The sequence below is a fragment of the Myotis nattereri genome (genome assembly GCF_964212035.1).
Source record: "Myotis nattereri genome assembly, chromosome: 15".
NCBI lineage: Eukaryota > Metazoa > Chordata > Mammalia > Chiroptera > Vespertilionidae > Myotis > Myotis nattereri.
The window spans coordinates 46420065-46443417 of NC_138090.1; the positions used below are offsets into that span (position 1 = coordinate 46420065).

The 23353-nt window shown below is 51.3% G+C and overlaps 1 protein-coding gene across 1 annotated transcript in view; it reads right to left on the reverse strand.

Moving 5' to 3' along the window:
* SYMPK (symplekin scaffold protein) overlaps positions 1–23353 on the reverse strand; it is a 40181-nt gene that overhangs the window by 12704 nt on the left and 4124 nt on the right. The window contains exons 2-15 of the mRNA XM_081107572.1: positions 21286–21361; positions 20692–20814; positions 20484–20549; positions 19200–19253; positions 19037–19110; positions 16066–16192; positions 14607–14856; positions 12645–12815; positions 11189–11428; positions 7529–7683; positions 5174–5324; positions 3324–3528; positions 2106–2256; positions 820–1055 (exon numbers count right to left, since the gene is read on the reverse strand). Coding sequence (XP_080963698.1) covers positions 820–1055; positions 2106–2256; positions 3324–3528; positions 5174–5324; positions 7529–7683; positions 11189–11428; positions 12645–12815; positions 14607–14856; positions 16066–16192; positions 19037–19110; positions 19200–19253; positions 20484–20549; positions 20692–20796 — 1985 coding nt within the window. The 5' untranslated portion in view covers positions 20797–20814; positions 21286–21361. The remainder of the gene's footprint in view (positions 1–819; positions 1056–2105; positions 2257–3323; positions 3529–5173; positions 5325–7528; positions 7684–11188; positions 11429–12644; positions 12816–14606; positions 14857–16065; positions 16193–19036; positions 19111–19199; positions 19254–20483; positions 20550–20691; positions 20815–21285; positions 21362–23353) is intronic.

Consider the following 23353-nt stretch of genomic DNA (forward strand, 5'->3'; position numbering starts at 1 on the left):
ACTCGGCATGTTCAAGAAATAGATGACATGCCGAAGCCGTTTGGCTCAGTGGATAGAGCGTCGGCCTGCGGACTGAAGGGTCCCAGGTTCGATTCCGGTTAAGGGCATGTACCTGGGTTGCGGGCACATCCCCAGTGGGAGATGTGCAGGAGGCGGCTGATCGATGTTTCTAACTCTCTATCCCTCTCCCTTCCTCTCTGTAAAAAATCAATAAAATATATTAAAAAAAAGAAAAAAAAAGAAATAGATGACAGGCCAGTGTGGTGAAAGTTGGGGGGTGGCAAAGAGCAGAGGGGCAAGAAAAAGAGCCTGAGGAGGTAGGTCGGGACTGGATTCCACAAGGCCCCAGGGCATGGGGTGGCGCCTGCAATTCATGCTGAGAGCACTGGAGAGCCAGGGAAGGGTGTTAGTGGGCAAGCAACAAGACAGGACTTGCATTACACCGTGTCCCCTGGCTGCTGGGTGGAGAATGGACACATAAGCTGGAGGCTGAGAACACAGGCAGGCACACAACCGGTCCCGGGGAGAGATGGGCCGGCGCTGCTATTTACAGGTGGGAAAAGGAGGCCCGAAGGGTGAGTGACAGGCTCCGTCAGGCGCAAACAGCAGAGCTGGAGATCACGCCCCCGCGGGTGTGACCAGCGCTCACGCCCAGCACCCTTCTCTGGGCCTCCAGCCCGTGGGAGAGGAGGGAGAAGGACGGGTACACGCGGGGCTGGCTGGGTGGCGGGGAGAGGGAGGTGGCCAGGAACTGGAGCGGAAAGCCGGGACGCAGGAGGGGGTGCTTGGGGACAGGAGGGTGCAGGGCCGCCCTCTCACCCGTCCTTCTGGTCTGGCTTCTCCTGCAGGCCGGAGAGCAGGCGGATGAGGCAGTCCTCGTACTTGTCCAGGGAGCCCGAGGTGCCGGCGGCGAGGTAGGCGTTGTACTCCTGGTAGAGCCAGGCGAAGGCCAGGTCCAGGCGGGCCCGGATGTCCTCCAGGATGAAGGACAGGACCTCAGCCTTCAGGCCCGCGTCGAACTGCGTCACGAGGCTGGCCAGGATCTTTATGCGCACCTGGCAGGAGAGCGAGCGCGTCGGCAGGCAGTGGGCAGCCCCCGCCCAGGCTCAGCGCGCCCAATGCAGACCCAAGGGTAAGTGAGGAAGGCCCGGTGAAGAGCCTTATGCCCAGCAGGTCCCATTTTGGGGGAAACAAATGAAAAGGAGAAGAAAATCAAACATTATAAAATAAAATGAGTTTCTAAGAGCAGGACCCATGCACTTAAATACACCGAAAAAGATCTTGAAGGATTCCAGAATTTGCCTCGGGAGAGGGATGGGGTGCAGATACCTCTATAGCCTGGAGCTCTTTAAAAATTTCTTTCCTTTTTTAAAAAATATACTTTTATTGATTTTAGAGAGAAAGGGACAGGAAAAGAGAAACACCAATGGTTTGCGTACCTTCTACAACCCGATTGGTGATTGAACCTGACACCCGGGCATGTCTCCCAACCAGGAATTGAAGGGAGACCTGTTGGTGCCCGGAGGACGCCAGCCGACCGAGCCACACCCGCCGGGGCCGGAGGCCTTTTCTAACAGGGCGCTGATATTCTACTTGGTTAATGAAACAAACCTGCCTGGCCAGGTGGCTCACCTGGTTGGAGCACTGTCCTGTACACCAGAAGGATGCAGGTTCGGTTCCAGTTAAGGGCACATGCCCGGGTTGCGGGCTCGATCCCCAGTAGGGGACGTGCAGGAGGCAGCCGATCAATGATTCTCTCTCATCATTGATGTTTCTCTCTCTCTCCCTTTCCCTTCCTCTCTGAAAGCAATAAATACTAAAAAAAAAAAAAAAAAAAAAAGAATAAAAATAGTGTTAAGCACAGAGAACACAATGGCAGCCTCCGTGTGGGGCTCCTCCTCGCAGCCAGCCCTGTGCTGAGAGCACGTGCGGTCCACGCACTCCTTCCCCCACCACCCGCGTGGATGTGGAGGGCAGGCGGCTTGGAGAAGTGGTCGGCTGGCGAGCGGCCGAGCTGGGAATGAGCCAGGGAGGGGCGTCTCTCTGCTGTGAGGTGGGCTCCAGGGACAGGGACTGGAAAGATGGACTTGGGGGGCCGGGCGCACCTGGGCCGCCCCGCTGCAGGCCACAGCCTTCTCAGCCCGCAGGATCCGCTTCACGGCGCCCAGCTTCATGGCCTCGACCTGGGCGTCGGTCAGGGGCTTCAGGACATCGCTCAGACGGAAGATCTTCTTGCGGCCCCCGGCCCCCGCCAGCCTACGTGGGAGAGACGACAGGGACACAGAGACTCAGAACCTCCTTTCCGGAGCTCGGGCCCAGCCGTGTCTCCAGGCCACGCAGACACCGCACACTGCCTGCCTGACGCCCCTGTGACCCTGAGGCGCGGGGTAACGAGGAGGAGGAGGAGGAGGAGGAGGAGGAGGAGAATGTTCTCGTTTGTATAAAGGGTGTCGCAGGAGAGCGGCCATGAGGAGGCAATGAGGGCGCGGAGATCTGAATGAAGAGAGGGGACGATTCGCACAAATTCTAGGCAGAGAGAACAGGAAGTGCAAAGGCCTTCAAGAGGGGAACAGAGCCTGGAGGGGCAGTAGACCAGGCGGCCCCGCTGACGGGACACTGGGCAGGGACCAGCTGGATCTTGGGTCCGTGAGGGAGGTAATAATGAGGACAGCGATGGTCACAACCAGCAGCACTTACGACACGTTAGGAACCATGATCACTCTCAACCCTAAGTTAATTAGCTAACCATGACTGTGAACTCAATTTAATTCTCTCTTGATCCTTAGAGATCGATAATATCCCAATTTTATATATAAGAGGATGTTTTTAAGCAGAAAAATCCCACAAACTACTAAGGCCCTGGTCAGTGTGCCAAGCGGTTAGAGTGTCAACCCAGGCACCAAAGGGTGGTGGATTCGATTTCCGGTCAAGGGCACATAGTGGGTTGCAGGCTCGAACTTCAGTTCTGGTTGGGTGGGTACAGGAGGCAACCAATCCTCTCTTCCACTCTCTAAAAAAAAAAAAAAAATCAGCCCTACTGGTTCCGCTCAGTGGATAGAGCATCAGCTTGTGGACTGAAGGGTCCCAGGTTCCATTCTGGTCAAGGGCACATGTCAGGTTGTGGGCTCGATCCCCAGTGGGGGTCATGCAGGAGGCAGCTGGTCAATGATTCTCATCACTGATGTTTCTGATTCTCTCTCCCTCTCCCTTCCTCTCTGAAGTCAATAAAAAGAAAAACAGAAAGACCCTGTTTCTCTTAATCTTTGTCATACACACACACGCAGGCCCCCAAGTCTTATACCAGCACCTGCAAGGGGACTCACCGGGGCTGCGTGACAGGGATGATGGGCTCTGGCCTTCTCTTGGCCTGGGGCGCCTCCTCCTCCAGAGTGGCCATGGAGCCCAGGGAGCCCACCACCGAGATGGCCTGGCCCTGGGCTGACAGGCGTCGCTTGATCAGGACACTCTCAGGCTTCACCACCTTCTCCTCCTTGGGCTCCTCCTTGCACTGCTTGGTCTGCTCCACACCTGAGGGGAGGCGCAAACAGGCTCCGGGCCGTCAGACCCACCTGCTCCCATGCAAGAACCTCCCGTGCACCAGGATCTATTCGAGGCTCAGACACACAAAACTCACTTAAACCTGCAAAACGCATGCCTGGAACAAGCAGGCTTTGTATCACTTTGTAATACAACAACGGAGGCTCCGACTAGAAATGCCACTCGCTGCTGGAGGGGCTAATGGACGGCCACTTCGGGAAGCGGATGAACCTTTAATGGCAACCAACACACCCTGACACATGACCCAACAACGCCATTATATACTCAAGATACACGAGGGCACGTGTGCATCAAAACATGTACACACAATGTTCACGGCAGCTTTACTCACATCGGAAAGAGCCCACAGGTGCGCCAGTGGGACGGGGTGAACCAACGGTGACTGCACCCGAGGGAGTGATATGAGCGAGAACATGCCAACTACGGTTCACACGACAACACGGATGAACCTCAAGAGCTTCTGCTGAGCACACGAGGTCAGACTTTCCACGACCCGTTTATATGAAGCTCAAGACCAGAGAAGACTCATCTCGGGGACAGAAATCACGACAGTGAGCACTGTGGAGGGAGGGTGTGGGGGTGGTGACCAGAAGGAACTTTTTAGGGTAGAAATGTCTCTCTCTTCCCACTGCAACCTGGTCTGGGTGGTACTTACACTGGTGTGCTCACTTTGTAAAAATTCACACTTAACAGTTATGTGTACACTTACTAGTGAGAGTTCTGTGTTTCACCCTAGCCGGTTTGGCTCAGTGGATAGAACAACAGCCTGTGGACTGAAGGGTCCCAGGTTCAATTCCACTCAAGGGCACATGCCTGGGTTGCGGGCTCAATCCCCAGTAGGGGGCGGGCAAGGAGGCAGTCGATCAATGATTCTCTCTCATCGTTGATGTTTCTATCTCTCCCTCCCTCTCCCGTCCACTCTGTGAAATCAATAAAATATATTTAAAAAAAAACACAAAAAAACACCCAAGGCTCAGAGAGGTTAAGAAACTTAGCCCAGGCCACACAGCCATGAGTGACTGAGACAGCCTGATTCAACGTAGACATCAAACCTGTCTGTCGGATTTCAAAGTTCAGGGTCTAAAATACTGAGCATTAATAGATCTACAGGATCTGTAGCTATTCACTATTATTTAAAGAATATTTTTATTGATTTCAGCCGAAACCGGTTTGGCTCAGTGGATAGAGCGTCGGCCTGCGGACTGAGGGGTCCCAGGTTTGATTCCGGTCAGGGGCATGTACCTGGGTTGCGAGCATATCCCCAGTGGGAGATGTGCAGGAGGCAGCTGATCGATGTTTCTCTCTCATCGATGTTTCTAACTCTCTATCTCTCTCCCTTCCTCTCTGTAAAAAATCAATAAAATATATTTAAAAATAAAATAAAATAAAATAAAATAAAATATATTTTTATTGAATTCAAAGAGGAAGGGAGAGAGATAGAAACTTCAATGTTGAGAATCACTGACCGGCTGCCCCCTGCGGATCTGTAATTATTAACACCTAAAAGCTCATGTGATTTTCATCTGTTCCACCACGAGGAAGGGCCTTTCCAGTAGGAGAAACCAGCAGGCAGAGGGCCAGTCCCTGGTCTGAATCGGCTCCGTGTGACACTCACCTGGCCCCAGTCCTGCGGCCGTCATCTGTGTGGCCATGAGCCGGGCCAGGTGCTTGATCTGCGCTTCGGTGCCTGCCGACTCCACTGGGGTGTAGATGGCTTGAAAGGAGGCAGGCATGACCTCAGGCAGGTACACCATGCTGATGAGGACCTGCGGACAGCCAGGAAGAGCAGCCTTTCCTTACCCATTGACTGGATAAGCGCTGGCTCCATGCCCAGGCCACTGGGGAAATGGCAGTGACCACGACAGACCTGGGCCTGCTCTCACGGAGCTCAGACCCCCGGGGCAGTCAGAGGGGCCACGAGTAATGATGCAGGGTGGTGTGTGACGGGGGAAGAAGGGCCAGGGACAGCTCTGGGTCCCCGAGGAACTGGCACCCAGGCTGAGAACTGAGAGGAGGATGAGAATCCGGCCGGCAAAGGGCGAAGTCTTGCTGTGGGAGGGGTAGGTATTCCAGGTACAAGAGCAGCATGGGTGGAGGCACGGAGGCACAGAGCCGCTGCCCTGCCCGAGGAGGGGAAGGAGGTTCAGTAAGAAATAGAACATGGACCAGAAATTCGCTTAAAAAAAAAAATCAGTATCCTAAGAAAGCATATCCATGCCTGTCAGGAAATTAAAACAAAAGATAATTTCAAACTAAGATTAAACTTGGAAGTTTAAGCACATACTTAAATGCTTATATTGGAAAAGAAGACAGAAAACTAATAACCTAGCATTTAACTTAAAACTGTGGGAAAAAAACATTCAAAGAAAGTAGCAGGAAAGAAAGAAAGGGGGGAAAAAAGAAAGGAAGAAAGAAAGAAAGGGGGGGAAAAAGAAAGGAAGAAAGAAAAAGACAGCAGGATAAAACAGAAAAGGTTGCAAAAAGAATATCAACAACAATTAAGAGCCAGTTCTTGGAAATCACTGAAAACAAGCAAATCTATGGCAGGATTGAATTTTAAAAAAAAGAAGAAAAAAAGAGTACGGACACAGAGGGGCACATTACCACAGCAGGTATTGTAAAAGCATAAGAATCCTATAAACAACCTCCTGCCAATTATCTGAAAAGGACAATTTCCCAGTAGAATAAGGATTGACAAGGTACGAGTTAATGGAAGCCACATCAGACAGGGACTGAGGCGAGCTGAATTTAAGTTTATCTACAAGGAAACAGAGGGCCATGGCAGGGATCTGAACAGGGAAGTGTCACGACTTGTATGTTAGAAAAACGCGCCAGCCAGGAGTAGGCGGGTGGTGCTCCGGGTGAAAGGGTGGGGCCTGGACCAGGCCGGGTCTGGGGAGGGGAAGAGGGGCAGGATGGGGGAAGGCCAAGAGCTTAACTCCCAGGTTTCTGGCTTAGCAACTAGGAGGCTGGTGTGCCAGGACAGGAGGGGCCACGGCCTGTAGAGAGAAATGTCATAAGCTTATCTTGACATGTTGAGTCTGAGGTGCCTGTGGAACATCCGAGAAAGATGCAGGAGATAGCTGCATACCGAGGCCTGCAGCTCACCACAGAGCAAACTCCTTCTCGCCGCTATCATGACAGAAGTTCCACCCCTTTCACCAACAACTAACCCGTGGGGTCTCCAGGCAGAGAGAAGGGGAGGCTGAGGGTGACTGCTGACCAGCGTGGGAAGACGCACTCTTCCACGAGCACCCAACAGAGGGGTCTGGTGCTGTGACAGCCGACGACAGGTGTGAGACTCACTCCCCGCAGCCCCCAATCAGCTCAATCCAGCTGTTCTTTCTGGGGAGCAGGGTCACTTGGGGAATCTGAGGAAAATGCTGGCCACCCTGCTCCCCAATGCTGATCTCACACCACTTAGCACACAAGTCACGGGGTGAACTCTCTCGTTAATACACCCCTGCCCCTGGGTGAGAGTGAGAGTGAGTGGGTTTGGATGGGAACTCAGACCACCTAAAGAGACTGTAGGGCCCTAGCCAGTTTGGCTCAGTGGATAGAGCATCAGCCTGTGGACTGAAAGGCCCCAGGTTTGATTCCAGCCAAGGGCACATGCCCGGGTTGTGGGCTCAATCCTCAGTAGGGGGCATACTGGAGGCAACCGATCAATGATTCTCTCTCATCACTGATATTTCTATCTCTCTCTCCTCCTTTCTTCCTCTCTGAAATCAATAAAGAAATATATTTAAAAAAAAGAGCGAGACTGCAGCGGGTGGTGACCAGTGACCCCTGACGGAGTAAAGGTCAGAGAAGAGGTCCGAGGGCCCCCTGGCCCACACCCTCCCCACTGAGAACAGGGGGTGTCTCAGGACTGATCCACCTGCAGAGGTGACAGTGTGGAGTGGAGGCAGGAAAAGGACTACAGGCCCTTCCTCCCCGCCCCGTGGGGAGCGGCCCCCCCCTTCCTCACCAGGTTGGCCACATTGTCGGGTGTCAGCAGAGGCTGCAGGAACTCGGCTGTGATGTCTGTGTCTGACTGGCCCGAGATCTGGGCTGAGACCTTCGAGGTCCCCGATGGGCCTGGTTCCAGATCCTTGTCCTCGTCGTCCTCCCCCAGGTTGGGCTCTGGGAGAGAGGAGACAAGATGCTGGCTCTAGAGAGGCAGCGGGTCCTCCCTCCGCCCCGGGCGCCCGGGCCCTGCCTCGGGGCAGCCTCCGCGGACAGCAGCGCAGTGGACGAAGACTGGGTTGCAGGCCTGGCTCTGCCATCAAAGGGCCATGTGACCCCGGGAACTAACTGCTTCTCTCTGGGCCTCAGTTCTCCTCCGGGAAACGGGAACAAGTCAGCCCAGCCCAGCTGATCACACTAAGCTCCAAGAAGATAGAAACTGGTTAACTGCCCTGATCGGTGTGGCTCAGTGGATAGAGCATCGGCCTGTGGACTCAAGGGTCCCAGGTTCCAGTCCGGTCAAGGGCATATACCTTGGTTGCGGGCACATCCCCAATGGGGAGTGCGCAGGAGGCAGCTGATCGATGTTTCTCTCTCATCGACGTTTCTAACTCTCTATCCCTCTCCCTTCCTCTCTGTAAAAAATCAATAAAATATATTAAAAAAACACACAAAAAACTGTTAACTAATCATTTCCAGAGCTTTACTGTTTAAAAACCTCTATCTTAGAAATAGAGCTCACCTTCACCAGGTTCAGGGAAATGTAAAGACCACCCAGTGCAAGCACTCTGCCTCTGTGACGGACAGAAAAAAAAAGGTTGCTCAGCCTGGGCTGCTCAGTTGCTTGGGCACTGTCCCACGCACCAAGGGACTGCAGGTTGATTCCCAGTCAGGGCACATGCCAGGCTGTGGGTTCGATCCCCCAGTAGGGGGCATGTAGGAGGAGGCAGCCAATCAAAGATTCTCTGTCATCATTGATGTTTCTATCTCTCTCTCCCTCTCCCTTCATCTGTGAAATAAAAAACATATATTTAAAAAAGAAACGGTTGGTATGACAGTTGTTAGTAGGGGTGTGGACTGTGGAAGCGTAAACTGGTTCAGCTTTTCGGAACGGCAATTTGTTAGCAGGTCAAGATTTTAAATGTGCACATCTCTTCGACAGAGCCAATTCCGCTTCTAGATATCTACTCTGAGAACGTCTATCCATTTTCAAGGTGAAATGTACAGAGTTCACGGCACGGACAGCACAGACAGGTGGAACAGTCTCCATCGGTAGGAACAGGCTGGTTGAACACATGCCCAGTGGCTCTAGCTCACGGAGAAACACCGATCATGTGAACCTTAGAAAAAAGCGTTCACGAACAGCCACGTTCCTTGAAGTTGTCTTTATAAAAATGGAAAAACTGGAATGTTCGACAGGGTGATGATTTAAGTAATTTGCAATGTTGCATTAACCAAAGGCACATGTAACTTAATTACAAAAGGTTCAACAGCTCAATAACGGGCACTTCATAGAAATGCAAATGGATAATAAATGTAAAACAATGTGTAGCCTGACTCCAACTGAAGAAAGCAAATAAACCTAGGATACGGTTTATACCCAGAGGTTGCACAGAATGTCCAGGGCTGGTAAGAGTGGTGGGTGTAAACCCCAGTGCAGTTTTTTTGGAAAACAGTTTGGCAATGGGCATTAAGCATTTAAATGCACCCGGCAGCAATGGGCACAGATTTGATCCCTCCCTCCCCCAGATTTGATCTCTGAAACTATTCCATATCTAAAAGAAACCAGGGCTCCTTAGAGAAATGTTGATTCCAAGGCTAGGGTAAGGAAAGTACAAGATGAGCCCAGAATATCTTACGTCAAAAATAAAGAACACTAAAAAAAAATCCGTATAGGCCCTGGTCAGAGTGGCTCAGTTGGTTGGAGAGTCATCCTGTAGACCAAAAGGTGGAGGGTTCAATTCCAGGTCAGAGCACATACACAGGTTGCAGGTTCGATCCCCAATCCAGGTGCATGCAGGAGGCAACCTATCGATGTTTCTCTCCCTCCCTCTTGCTTTCTCTCTCTAAAATCAATTAAAAACAAAACTTATAGAGCACATTAAAGGGACACAGCAGCCAGCTCGAAGGCTCAATAAAGGCAATTTGGGCAGCAAAATTAATGACAACAGTAATGGATCATAACCCAGAGAATAAATAAGAATCCACAAATCCATACTGATAATAAAATGGGGAGAAGAAAACTCTTCCTTATAGTATAATTCCAACTAATAAATGTAGAAGGGAAATTTTTCGTAGCCATTATAGCAGTAACAGATGCAGACGGCAATCATCAATGGATGTCTACGACCCCTGGGTCAAAGTCTGAAGAGAAACAGGTACTTTACACAGTGTCTCCCTCAGCCCATATGTACAAGGGAAAGGGGTCCTTTCACACCAGAGAAACCAAGCGACCCAAGTTCCAACACCAAAACGGGACAGACCGACACCTTGTGCCGCCTGATGCCACGCAGGCAGGGCACCGCTTCTGCACTGTTCCTGTTAAAGGCACAGAACCTCAATAATGCACTCAGGAGGCACAAGCAGACAGACCCAAAGGCAGGGCATCCCACCAACAGCTGTCCTGGACTCTTCACCGTGTCAAGGTGAACAGAGCAAGGCTGAGACTAAATAAACATGACAGTGACATGCCATGGGGGATCGGCTCCTGAAGGGTACACAGAGGTTCTGGTGCTATTCTTATAACTTGTCTGCAAGTTCAAAATTGTTTCAAGATAAACAGTTAAAAGAAATAGAAAAAAAAATTGGTGCACAAAATATAACTTTAAATGCACAAAGCCTTTGCCCCACCAGTCCCATTACTAGGAATTTGTCCTGTAACTGGAAATGTTTGCAAGACTGTTATACTATAGAAATCTTTATATTTTAAAAAATGAAATGTCCATCAACAGGGGGACTAGTTTAAATGACCCACATGCACTCCAGACAATTACTCCACCATTAAAAGGATGCAGAAGATTTCTATGTGCAGATATATAAAGAGCTCCAAGATGATTACTCAGTACATTAAGATATAGAACACTCTGTTTTGTGTGCTTAATAATGGGGGTGGGGGCGGGGGAGGAATAGATCTCTACCTCACTCCTTATATCAAAATTAATTCCTTATTTTTTAAATGAATAACAATACACACACACACACACACACACACACACACACACACACCTTTCATACATGTTCTAGAAACAAACGTAAGTGATTTTTAGAAAATTTTCGAGTCAGGAAGGTTGCCATGATTGATACTATTGGTAAGTAATGTGACCATTAAGAATTACTTAAAAAAGAAAACCCACTTAAACGAAACAAAAGAAAGGAGAATTCTACACATATGAGGCTGAGTGTAATACTTGGGGAGTGGTTACTTTTGGGGAGAGGGGCAAGAGGGAAACTATTTTTATTCTGTTCCTTTCTGTATAATTTAAGTAATTCATAATTACTTTAGAGTATACTCTAACTTTAATAACTCTATTTTGGTATCATTTATTATGTCATCACATTTACACAGTGTGATTGGTAATATTAATAAAAATGGAGATTAGGTGAGTGAAATCACTGAAACTCTTTAAACATGGTCAGCCCTCGTCACCCCCCCCTGCCAGGCCCCGCGCGTCTCTCAGCTCACCCAGCTTCATCTTCTTGAGCGAGGAATCCGAGTCGTCTCGCGGCCGCTTTCGGGCATCCTTGCTGCTGGGCATGTTGCGGGTGATCTCGGCCTGAGGGGTGCCCAGGTCCACCAGCAGGGTGGTGATCTGGGCCTGGAACTCTAGGGAGGCTGGGTGCTTCAGCACACTCAGCAGGTGCAACTTGAGGTTCTTGCGAACGCTGCTCACCTGAGACTTGGCCAGCGTGGGGGGCAGGTTGGCTGCGGAGAAACAGGAGGTTCCTGCTGTGGACGGAGCTCGGGGGCCTCAGTCTCACTCCCGAGCCCCAGCAGTGCTTGCAGGCATCTCCTAAAAGTTTCTTCCCTCTCCAATGGAATGGGTAGCCTTCCCTCTCTGCAAGCTTATGCTTAGCCCCGAGAGGTTTTCATCAGTGTTACAACCTGACGCCAAGGAGAAAACGTACCCTTCCCTTTATCACCCAGAATCCCATCTCCCTCCATCTCGGGACTGGAAACCCCAATATGCCTCCCCTGGGGATGACTATAGCCATCACCTTCCCCTCCCGAATGGCCCCGCCGAGCTGCTCCCACAGCTCCGGTGGGTCCCTGCCAGAGAATGACTGTGGACTGCCTCCTAACAGTCACCTTGCCGAGCGAGCCTCCCCTGCTCCAGAGCAAAGGAGGACGCCTGTAGCTTTGCCTGCCCAGCGTCCTTCCCCCGTTCCTCGGCCAGCAACACTCCCATCCTCCTCTGAGGGAACCACCCTGGCTCCATTCTCAGTCCAAGTGGGCAAAGCCTCAGGGCCAGTCCGAGCGCAGCAACCCCTTAGCCACTGTGATTGGCTCAGATACAGGCTTGTAGTCGCTTCTCGGCCAATCAGAAACAATGAACATCAGGTCATGGACTGGTGCTGGAATGACTGGGAAGGAGACACTCTCTTCCTGGGGTTGCCAAGTGAACAGAAGGGAAGCCTGGAGCTGCTGGGGGCCATCTTTGCTCCCCCAGGGGAAGAGACACAGAAGGACCCCAACATGGAGAAAATAAACCGACAGATGGAGACAGAGCGGTGATCTGACGCACTCACATCTCAACTCAACTTTCCAGTTTTGACATGTGCACAAAAGCTGAGAAAACGTACAATGCATCACCATGCACCCATCAGGTTTTGCTTATTTTGACACATGTATCCTCCTCCCTGCTTTTTGGGGAGAGGGCGGAGAGGCTGGAATATCTTAAGGTATTGCATAGACATTGTGTCATTTCACCCACATGCACCTCAATATTAAACTAGCATTGAACCAGGCTTCTGTCACACGCAACAGAAAGGTTCCTGTGTAACCCAGAGAGGCCTTCTCTGTGCCCACCACCCGCTAAATTAATGACGAAGCTCTCAGGAGTCCACCACCTAGCGCTCACATTTCCTCAGGAAAGAGCCGACGGCCGGGTAGTGGGGAGGGGAGCCGGGGACCAACCTACCATGCAGGGTTTCATAGGCCTGAATCACCTCGGACATGAATATGGGCCTCTGGCGGGCGATACTGGCGAGGGAGCCCAGCGCTGTGGTCAGGTTGATGGAGGAGATGGCGGGGTGCACCATGAACTTGAGGAGCTGCTCCAAGGCTGCCTTCCCCTCCTCCCACAGCACGTCTAATGAGGGAGAGAAGGGAAGCAGTCAGCAGGAGCCTTCTCCTAGGGCTCTGGAGAGAGCAGCCTGTGGGGGCAACAGGAAGAGAGACCCTGCACGTGGATGGCTGTGATTGGCTGAAAAACACAACGTTTAGTACTGATGAGTCTTTTGAGACTTAATGAGTATAAAGATGTAGTGACGAGACTGCTCAAAACATGACATAACTTTAAATATCCAACCATCAGAATCTGACGGGGTGAACTATGTTGAGGTAAACGTTGAGGACTTACATATGTGTTCGTACACACAGAACTCAGCGTCTCCTCGATCCAGTCCCCAAAAGTTAACCCTTCATAACTTTGGTGGTTATCTTTCTTTGCAAAAACACGATTGGATCAAAAATTGAATAAACCCAGCTGGCATGGCTCAGTGGTTGAGCGTGGCTCTAGGAACCAGAGGTCATGGTTTGATTCCCAGTCAGGGCACAAGTCCGGGTTGCGGGCTCCATCCCCAGTGTGGGGTGTGCAGGAGGCAGCCAATCAATGATTCTCTCTCATCATTGATGTTTGTATCTCTCTTTCTCCCTCTCCCTTTCTCCCTGAATCAATAAAAATGTAAAAAATAATTGAATGGGATGTAACAGTACTATGGAATATTGTGTAGCAATTGAACATGATTTTCTTTTGTTTTGTTTTGTTATCCTCACCAGAGGATATTTTTTCCATTGAGTTTTAGAAAGTGGAAGTGAGGAGAGGGAGGGAGGGAGGGAGAGAGGGAGAGAGGGAGAGAGGGAGGGAGGGAGAGGGAGAGAGAGAGAGAGAGAGAGAGAGAGAGAGAGAGAGACAGAGACAGAGAGAGACAGAGACAGAGACAGAGAAACATGGATGTGAGAGAAACACATCGATTGGTTGCCTCCCTCATGTGCCCTGACTGGTGCTGGAGATCGAACCCACAACCCAGGTTCATGCCCTTGACTGGGAATTGAACCCATTTCCCTTTGGTGTGTGGGCTGATGCTCTATCCACTGAGCAACACCAGCCAGGGTGAACATGATTTTCATAGGGAAAGATAAAACTTAATATTGTTGAGTTAAAAAGGCTGTCAAACAACACGGAAGAAGAGCAGCAGTGCAGGCATGCTCACTATGCCAGCCACATTAATTTCTCACACCCTAACGTATATAATGACCCCCAAGTGCCAATGAAGAAACAGAATAGGTCGCTTCCCCAGTAGAGCAGAGATTCAAACACAAGCCACTACACTCTAATATCTCTCAGCTGGAAATCTAAAGCATGTCCTGTTTTCTATAAACAAAAAAGTCATCAAACGTAGAAACTAGGAATACATACAGGCAAGTATCTGTCTTTGCGTGGAAAACGTCTGGAAGGAAACAGCATTCTTAGCAGTACTTACCTCTAGGAAGCAGGACTGCGGGATACTTTCCCTTTTGCCCCTCCACATTTATTGCCTGACACTTTAGTAGTATCAGCGTGCTACTTTCATAATTTGCAACAGGAAAACCTAGCATTTACTGAGCGCTCTTATCCGCATGGAGCCTCACTACCAACCGTAAAGGGTCTTACCATCACCTCCATTTCTCAGAGAAAATGAAGTTCAGAGAGAGGGAACTTGCCCAAGTTCACACAACGAGTGTAATAAGTGGTATGTAAGTGGTGAAGCTGGGATTTGAACTTAGCGTTCAGGCGCTGAAGCACTGCGTTATACTGTCTCCGGAAATTAAAAACCAAGAGGAGAGGGAGGAGGAGGAAGAGGAAGTGACTGGGAGATGGCGCAGCGGACGGGGTGCTCACTGTATTGGATGTAGGGGTGGTCCCGCGGCACGCGGTCCAGGCTGATGTCCTGCTCGTGGCGCCGGGGTACCTCCGAGTCAGCCATGCGGGGCGACAGGGTGACAATGAAGGCCTCCACAAACTTGATGGCGTGGGTACGGACACCGTCGTTGTCGGAGTCCAGCAGCACAATGATGTCCCCAGCCATGGCGGACATCATGTCCCAGCAGGCCTCCTGGAGCTCGCTGATGACCCGTGACTTCACCATCCACTGGAGCGGCCAGGGAGGGACGCACAGACAGAAAGGGGGACAAGACATCAGTCGCCGACTCTCCCACAGCCAGATATCCATGGACGATGATGAAAACGTCATTTGGCCCTGGCCAGTGTGGCTCAGTGGTCAGAGTCAGTCTGGGTACTGAAGGGTTGTGGTTCAATTCCGGGTCAAGGGCACCTACCTGGATCCCGGGTTTGCTCCCTGCCCTGTCAGGGTGCGTGCAGGAAGCAACCAGTTGATGTGTCTCTCTCACAATGATGTTATTTTCTCTCTCTCCCCATCTCTCCCTCCCACCCACTCTCTCTGAAAAGTAATGGAAAAAATATCCTCAGGTAAAGATTAACAAAAACAAACAAAAAAATTAAGAAAAAAATTTCGTTTGGGAAACACTTACTGGGTTACAATTCTGCCCGCAGCCCTGTGCTGAGGGACACTGGGGACAGGGCCCGGGGTGACCAAGACAGACCTGGTCCTGCCATGAGGTTCACAGACCGTGACCACCCAGAGTGATGAAGGCTCAAATCTGAAGCAAGACAAAGGAATAACCACGCTGACCATAAGCGGGGGAGGCAGGGACTAAATGAATTCATCTTTACATGATCGTTAACGAACACACCATAATGTGTCTTTTCCTTATAGCACTAACTACAGCCCAAATTAGTATTTCTGTGATTCTTTTTATTTAAAGTATGTTTTTATTGATTTTAGAGAGAGAGGGAAAGGAGAGAGAGACAGAAACATCGATGTAAGAGAGAAACATCGACCAGCTGCCTCCCGTACGAACCCCAACCAGAAATAGAACCCACAACCTGGGTATATGCCCTCACCAGGAATCGAACCAGCGGCCTTCCGGTGCATGGGACGACACTCAAAACAACTGAGCCCCACCGTCCGGGGCCTGTGATTCTTTAATTAGGGTATGTCTCTCACTGGGCCATGAGCACCATGAGGGCAGGACCAGCCAATCTCCGTCACAGAAGAGCTCCTCGGGGAATGCTTGCTGAATGCATAAATGTATAAACGGACGGGTTCACGGTGGTCCCCGACCAGCAAACAACATTCACAGCAGATCCCTTGTCTGTTCCCAAAGACCAACAGCACCTCTTGCTCAGGAAGACTCTGACCCGACCCTGGTTCTGGACCGACAGGTGGGCCTGTAAATGCGCCGTGTGCGCCAGGGTGCCCGGGCGGGCGGGTGCCTACCTGCAGGGCCACCTTGTAGAGCTGGGTCATGGTGAGGATGGCCCTCTTCACCACATTCACGTTCTCGTCCCTCAGGAGCATGTTGAGGTTCGCGATCAGTTTCAGCAACAGCTCGATGTCTCGCTTGCTGGGGGGGGGAGGAGAAAGGGCAAATCAAGTCCGTCTCTGGGCAGGTGAAAGGGACCTGGGCTCCATGAAGAAAAGGAAGTCAGGGTCAGTGTGTCAGGAGGTTGGGATGGAAGGGGGCGAAGGCAGGGAGTGCACCTCTCGTCTGCCAGCACATCCGGATGCTGAGAACAGTGGCTGGCGCCTTCGGACACAGCTGCCCCCTGAACCCTCTATCTACATTGCTCATGCACCCCCCACTTTGCCCTAAGAGACCCCTGCTGTTCAAATAAGGGCAACAGAGCTGGACACCTGTATGAGTCCGGGCAACCAACTCTGTCTCATTTAAAACAGTACCTCCCTCATAGCTTGTGAAAATTGCAGCAATACATGCGAAGTGCTTAGAACAGTATAGAAAGCATTTGGCTAATAGCAGCCGTCACTACTTTAGAACACGTTGCTTTACGTAATCACTAGTTTTGTGTACCTACGTCTGAGGGCTCTGAATGAGGGGAGGGACCTTTTCAGTCTGAGTACTAGCAGAGTCTCGTTTTTTTGTTGAAGGAAAGAATGAAAGGCCTTCAATAAACATAATAAAGAATTAAAGGCCACACCTAGAACTCAGACCATAAGTATCATTTCACACACAACCTGAAGCTAATTAGTCAAAAAATATGAAACGCTACATGAAAGCATGAACAACACCTGTTCTTACTCATATTCCTACAGCCTGCACAAATGCCTGGCACATCGCAGGCAAGTCGCATGCAGCGGCTGAACAAATCGTTTTGCTGGGGTTTTTTGCAACTCAGAAACTTAGCACAAACTCTCCGAGTAACAGGTGGACGTTGGGCAATGGTGTTACAGACCCGGTTTAGAGTCCCAGCCCTGCCACATGCTGGCTGTGTGACCTCAAGAAACTCACTTCCTCTCTCCGAGTCCGTTTTATCTTTGGCTAAATGGGCCAAAATGCACAGTATTTTTTTGAGAGTTGAATAACAAAGTAGGGAAAGCATTTAGTACAGTGCCTGACAATGAGAAACTTCACTAAATAAAGGCTATTTTGTTTTCTCGCCGTCACAGAGCATCTGGTAAATGTTTAATGAAGAACTGAGTCAGCCTGAGCAAGTCCCTTTCACATTCCCTTTCCCTTTCCATAAGAGGAGGAAAACCAGTCTCCATCCGGAAGGCTACGGTAGAGACTACAGGCGACCGCAGAGGACAGGAGTTAAGAGTGTGTGGCAGAGTAAGCACTCCACGTGGTTACTATTCTGATTTCAATTCCTGCCCAACAAATACATACTCAGCCCCTCCTGTGTGCCAGCACTGTTCTAGCCACTGGGACCCAGAGGTCTGCAATAGAGAAGTCCTGCCCTATGGAGCTGACACGCTTGTGCGGATGCAACAAGGTAACGCCAAGAACAAGAAGAGTGCAGCCCGGCTGGTGTGGCTCAGTGATTGAGCATCAGCCTGCGGACTGAAGGGTCCCGGGTTCGATTCTGGTCAAGGGCATGTACCTTGGTTGCGGGCACATCTCCGGTGGGAGGTGTGCAGGAGGCAGCTGATCGATGATTCTCTCATTGATGTTTCTAGCTCTCTAGCTCGCTCCCTTCCTCTCTGTAAAAAATCAATTAAATAGCCAAAACCGGTTTGGCTCAGTGGATAGAGCGTCGGCCTGCGGACTGAAAGGTCCCAGGTTCGATTCCGGTCAAGGGCATGTACCTGGGTTGCGGGCATATCCCCAGTAGGAGATGTGCAGAGGCAGCTGATCGATGTTTCTCTCTCATCGATGTTTCTAACTATCTCTCTCCCTTCCTCTCTGTAAAAAATCAATAAAATATATTTTTTAAAAAATCAATAAAATATATTTCAAAAAATAAAAAATAAAATAAGAAGAGTGCAGCCCGGCCAGCATGGCTCAGTGGTTGAGCGTCGACCTATGAACCAGGAGGTCACGGTGCGATTCACGGTCAGGGCACAGGCCCTGGTTGTGGGCTTGATCCTCGGTGGGGAGCGTGCAGGAGGCAGGTGATCAATGATTCTCTCATCATCGATGTTTCTATCTCTCTCTCCCTTCCTCTCTGAAATCAAGAAAAAATATATATTTTTTAAATAAACAAGAGTGCAGAAGGGGTGCCAGAGGAGTGGGCTGTGCTGGCATGGCCAGGAAGGGCTTGCTGAGGGAGGCAGAGGCAGAGGGTGTGAGCGGATCCCTGGGGGTGAGCGTCCCTTGCAGATACACTGCTGCAAGCAGAGGGGCTCTGAAGCAGAACAGCACTTTCTGAGGAGCCACAGGGAGGCCAGGAGATGTGAGTGAAGATGGAGAGGCCCAGGAAGAGCAGGGGTGAGAGTGTGGGTTTCCATCTGAGAGGCGGTGGCCAGGAGGCCTGGGAGCAGGGAGGGCCCAGGTGGACCCACCTTTTGGCGGAGGAAGCGGGCAGTGGGAACAGTGCTTCCTTTCAGGGGAATGAAAGTGTTTTGGAACTAGATTCTGAATGTGCGAAACGCAACTGACGAGTTCACTTAAAAACAGTTAATTGTCTGTCGTGTGCATTTCTTCAAGTAAACAAGAGAGAAGCCCGACAGAAGGCCACTGAGGTCACCCGGGGGGACGTATGGCGGCTGGCGTGACAGCCAGGGGAGCAGCTGAGACGGTCAATGCTGTTTACATTTTAAAGGCACAGCCAACGGTCCTCACTGACAGAGGTGAAGTGTGGGCGAAGCAGAGGTTACCGCGGACACTCCCACATTCTGACTTATTTGCTGGGGAGTCTGTGCCTGGGGGGGAGACAGGGTCTAGGAAGCGGAGGGCGGGTCTGAGGGCAGGGCCAGGTGGGGAGTAGGGGTGACTCCTGGGGCCCCGTACCAGGCCTCCTCGATGAAGCCGATGACAAATTTGCGCACTTCAATCGACTTATCTACTTGGAACGCGATGATCTCCTGCCAACATCAGGAAGAAGGCGTGTCAGGGTGGCACCAGGATCCATCCCCTCACCCCTGACCCACACCCTCTCCCATCCGTCACTCACATCCAGGAAGTTGTCCAGGAGGGTGGGGTCTTTGTTGATGATCAGTTCCTGGACCTGGAAGGAGATTGGGGATGGGGAGGAGGAACACCATATAAATCCAGGGTCCCATCGGTGCAGACAGCAGTGTGTGGGGAAGGACATGGGGCAGGCCGCAGACAGACTCAGTTCAAACCCTGGCTCTGCCACACGCACCGGGGCCTGGCAGGCTTCTCCCGAGCCTCTTCTGTGCGTGGGGGTCTCACACACAACTCCCAGGGCTGCTGTGGAGCCTCATTAAGGTCCCACCAGGCCACGTCCTGGTGGACAGTGAGCACGTGATACACACGGACGGGGCTGAAGAGGAGAGGGAAGCGCTGCAGGCTCCTGCCTCCCCGAGGCTCGGCCGTCATCAGCTCCCCACTCTCCTTCGGTCTCTGCTCCCCATCCGCACGGCCACAGGCCAGCAGGCACTTTGACCTGAGAACCCGTGCCTGAGGCCCGGGTCCCGGCCAGGCTCTTTGGAATCAGCGCCTCCCGCAGGCATGCTCACGTCAGCCCGGGGCCAGCACAGGCCTGGCTCCTATGACCCAGGGGCTGCTGTTGAGTCACCTTCATGGCACCTCCCACGAGGGCGGCCCCTCAGGACCCCACTCCACTGGTAGGGGGCGTCAGCTGGACGAGGCTGCGTGCTGAGCCATTAGCAGGGCTGGGGTTCTGAACTCCACCTGCATCCTGTTTGGAACCACACCCCCGCCCCACACTAATTCCCATGTCCTCTTTTGCCTCTGCACAAGCTAGTGTGACCTCTTCTCAAGCCCCCCGCCCACTCTTGGCTGGTTTCCGTCCTCATCCTCCACGTCTCAGCTCAGATGTCCCCTCTTCCAGAAAGCCCTCCCTGGGCTTCACAGCCCCTGGCCGCCCCCCCCCCCCCCAGCTCTGCTCACTCTGGGGCCTCACTGTCACGTGACCTGCTTGTCTGCCCCACTGGGCAGGCCCCTGGCAGAGAGGAAATGACGGGTGAGGAGCTCAGGATCTGGAGCTGGAATCCAGCTCCCAGCAGAGTGACCTTGGGCTGGTATTTAAGCTCTGAGACTGCTTCTCCCCCTATAAAACGGGGATGGCATCAGCCTGCCCCAGAGCTTTGGTGGGAATGAAAGGAGGGCGGGCTGCACAGCACGAAGCACCACGGCGCGCATCACCTAAGTGCTGGGACGGGGACACAGTGCCATCACCAGCGTCTTCTTGTTCACAGCTTCCCAAGCCCCTCCCCGCGCCCTGCCTGCCCAGCGACACCCTGCCCCTCACCTGCTTGAGCAGTGTGATCTTGGACTCACTGGTGACCAGAGCCGCCTGGTTCAGGAGATCGACCACCTAGAAGGAGGGGGAGAGGCAGGTGGTGGTGCTCATCTTGCCAGCCCAGCCCCCTCAGCGCTCCCTGGGCTCTGCCAGCTGGGGGTGGATCGCCCACACAGGGGCCGTGCCCCCCACTCCAAGACCTTCTCTCCGTGCTCACTCTCTCTGAAGTGGTCATGACATCGATGCCCAGCCCCTCCTCTTGCGTGAAAAACTGTGACGCCACGCTCCGGCGGGTGACGCTGTCCCCACTGCTGCCCGCCATGGCCGCCGCCTGAACGCCCTGGAGGAGAAAGAGATGGGCCGGCCTTCCCCTCAGCACCCAGAGGCTCCACCCTCCTCCCCAGCCTGTGGGGTTTTCCGAATCCCCTCCCCATCTCAGGGTCTGTCTCAGACTGTAGGGGTCCATGAGGGTTGTAATTTGGGGGAGACTGAGGTCTCTCGGGTCAGAGGCAGCACCAAGCCTCACCTCCAGTACTTTGCACCCAGTGGGCTGACCGCAAACATCTGCTGAGTGATGAACCAGTGAACACACAGCAGCCCCTCGCTGGCCTCAGGGTCTCTCCATCTGAGCTGTACGCTCTGGACTGGACACCAGAGCAAGCTTTCTAACACAGGGACTAGGTGCAGAGTCCTGCACAGCAAGGACTCAATACACAAGAAACGGCCTAGTTAAAGAAATTATGTTTCAGCCGTTTTTCTAGAATGCTATGGAGCTGTTTTTCAACCGGTGGTAATAATACTGTGTCCTCACCCGTTGGTTAGAGCGTCGTCCCAATACGCCAAGGTTTCGGGTTCGATCCTCGGTCAGGACACATACAAGAAACAACCTAGATATGCATACATAAGTGGAACAACAAATCAATGTTTTCGCCCTAACCGGTTTGGCTCAGTGGATAGAGCATCAGCCTGCAGACTGAAGGGTCCCGGGTTCGATTCCGGTCAAGGGCATGTACCCTGGTTGCGGGCACATCCCCAGTTGGGGATGTGCAGGAGGCAGCTGATCGATGTTTCTAACTCTCTATCTCTCTCCCATCCTCTCTGTAAAACAATCAATAAAATATACTTAAAAAAATCAATGTTTCTTCCTCTTTCTCTAAAAGTTAATGATAAAATAAAAGTAAATCAGTAAGTCAAAGTAAATAAATTAAAAAACAATTAAAGAAAAAAAAGTCAGGTAGGATGGGGAGGGGAGACTTTTGGGCATCTGTCCCAAAGCCACACTGGCACGATTATGAAATAAGGATACCAACCACAGAACTATTCCTAAAGACTACCAGTAATCCAAGCGTTCTCAAATTAGAGACTGGCTAAAAAACTATGACATATCTACATAATAAAATACTACGCAACTGTAAAAAGGAATGAGGGAGGGGGAAAGAAGGAGCGAGGACAGTCTCCATACACTAATAAACAGTGGGCCTCAGCATGCATTCAGTGAAAATATGCAAAGTGGAAGATAATGTTTACTGTGTGTTCCCTTTTTACAAAAGAGAGGGAGTTATGTACATATGATTAAAAAAAGAGCGAGCCGAAACCGGTTTGGCTCAGTGGATAGAGCGTCGGCCTGCGGACTGAAAGGTCCCAGGTTCGATTCCGGTCAAGGGCATGTACCTGGGTTGCGGGCACATCCGCAGTGGGAGATGTGCAGGAGGCAGCTGATCGATGTTTCTAACTTTCTATCTCTCTCCCTTCCTCTCTGTGAAAAATCAATAAAATATATTAAAAAATAAATAAATAAAAAAAGAAAGAAAGATGCCCTAGCTGGTTTGGCTCAGTGGATAGAGCAGCGGCCTGCGGACTGAGGGGTCCCAGGTTGGATTGCGGTCAAGGGCACATGCCCGGGTTTGGGCTCAATCCCCAGTAGGGCGTGTGCAGGAGGCAGCCGATCAATGATTCTCTCTCATCATTTATGTTTCTATCTATCTCTCTCCCTCTCCCTTCCTCTCTGAAATCAACAAAAATATATTAAAAAGGAAGGAAGGAAGGAAAGAAGGAAGGAAGGAAGGAAGGAAAGAAGGAAGGGAGGAAGGCTGAAAGTAGAAGAGAAAAGGAAATGATAAAAAAAAAAAAACCACTTTGGTGGACCAGCCGAAGTGGCTCAGTTGGTTGTGCACCAAAGTATTACAGGTTCGATTCCTGGTCAGGGCAAATACTTGGGTTGTGGGTTGGAGCCATGGTCGGGAGGATACAGAAGACAACCAACCAATATTTCTCTCTCTCTCACCCTCTTCCTCTTTCTAAGCATGTCCTCAGGTGGGAATTAAATAACAACAATAAAAAACAGGTTGGTGGTGTTGGTGTAGTATCATAAAAAGATGTCCACACAGCCTGCTGTACCGCAGAACATGTGCAAGTCAATCCATTCCATCAGGTGCGTGTGTACACAGAGTGGCCAAGCCAGTTTCCTCTTCTGTGGAACAGGGGTGGCAACAGTGTTTACCTCCCAGGACCATGCTGAGAGTAGATGAGTTGGACACTTAGTAAATACTAGTATGAGATAAATACAGCTGCGACCGTCCATGGGAAAAGATCTGACGGGTACTGTATAAACCGTTAAACAAAATTTGAGGAAGGTCAGAAAGATACATCTTGCCCTGGCTGGTTGGGCTCAGTGGATAGAGCATCGGCCTCTGGACTGAAGGGTCGCAGGTTCCATCCCGGTCAAGGGCACATGCCTGGGTTGCAGGCTTGATCCCCAGTAGGGGGCGTGCGAGAGGCAGTGGATCAATAATGCTTTCTCATCATTGATGTTTCTATCTCTCTCTCTCCCTTCCACTCTGAAATCAATAAAAATACATTTTAAACAAACAAACAAAAAG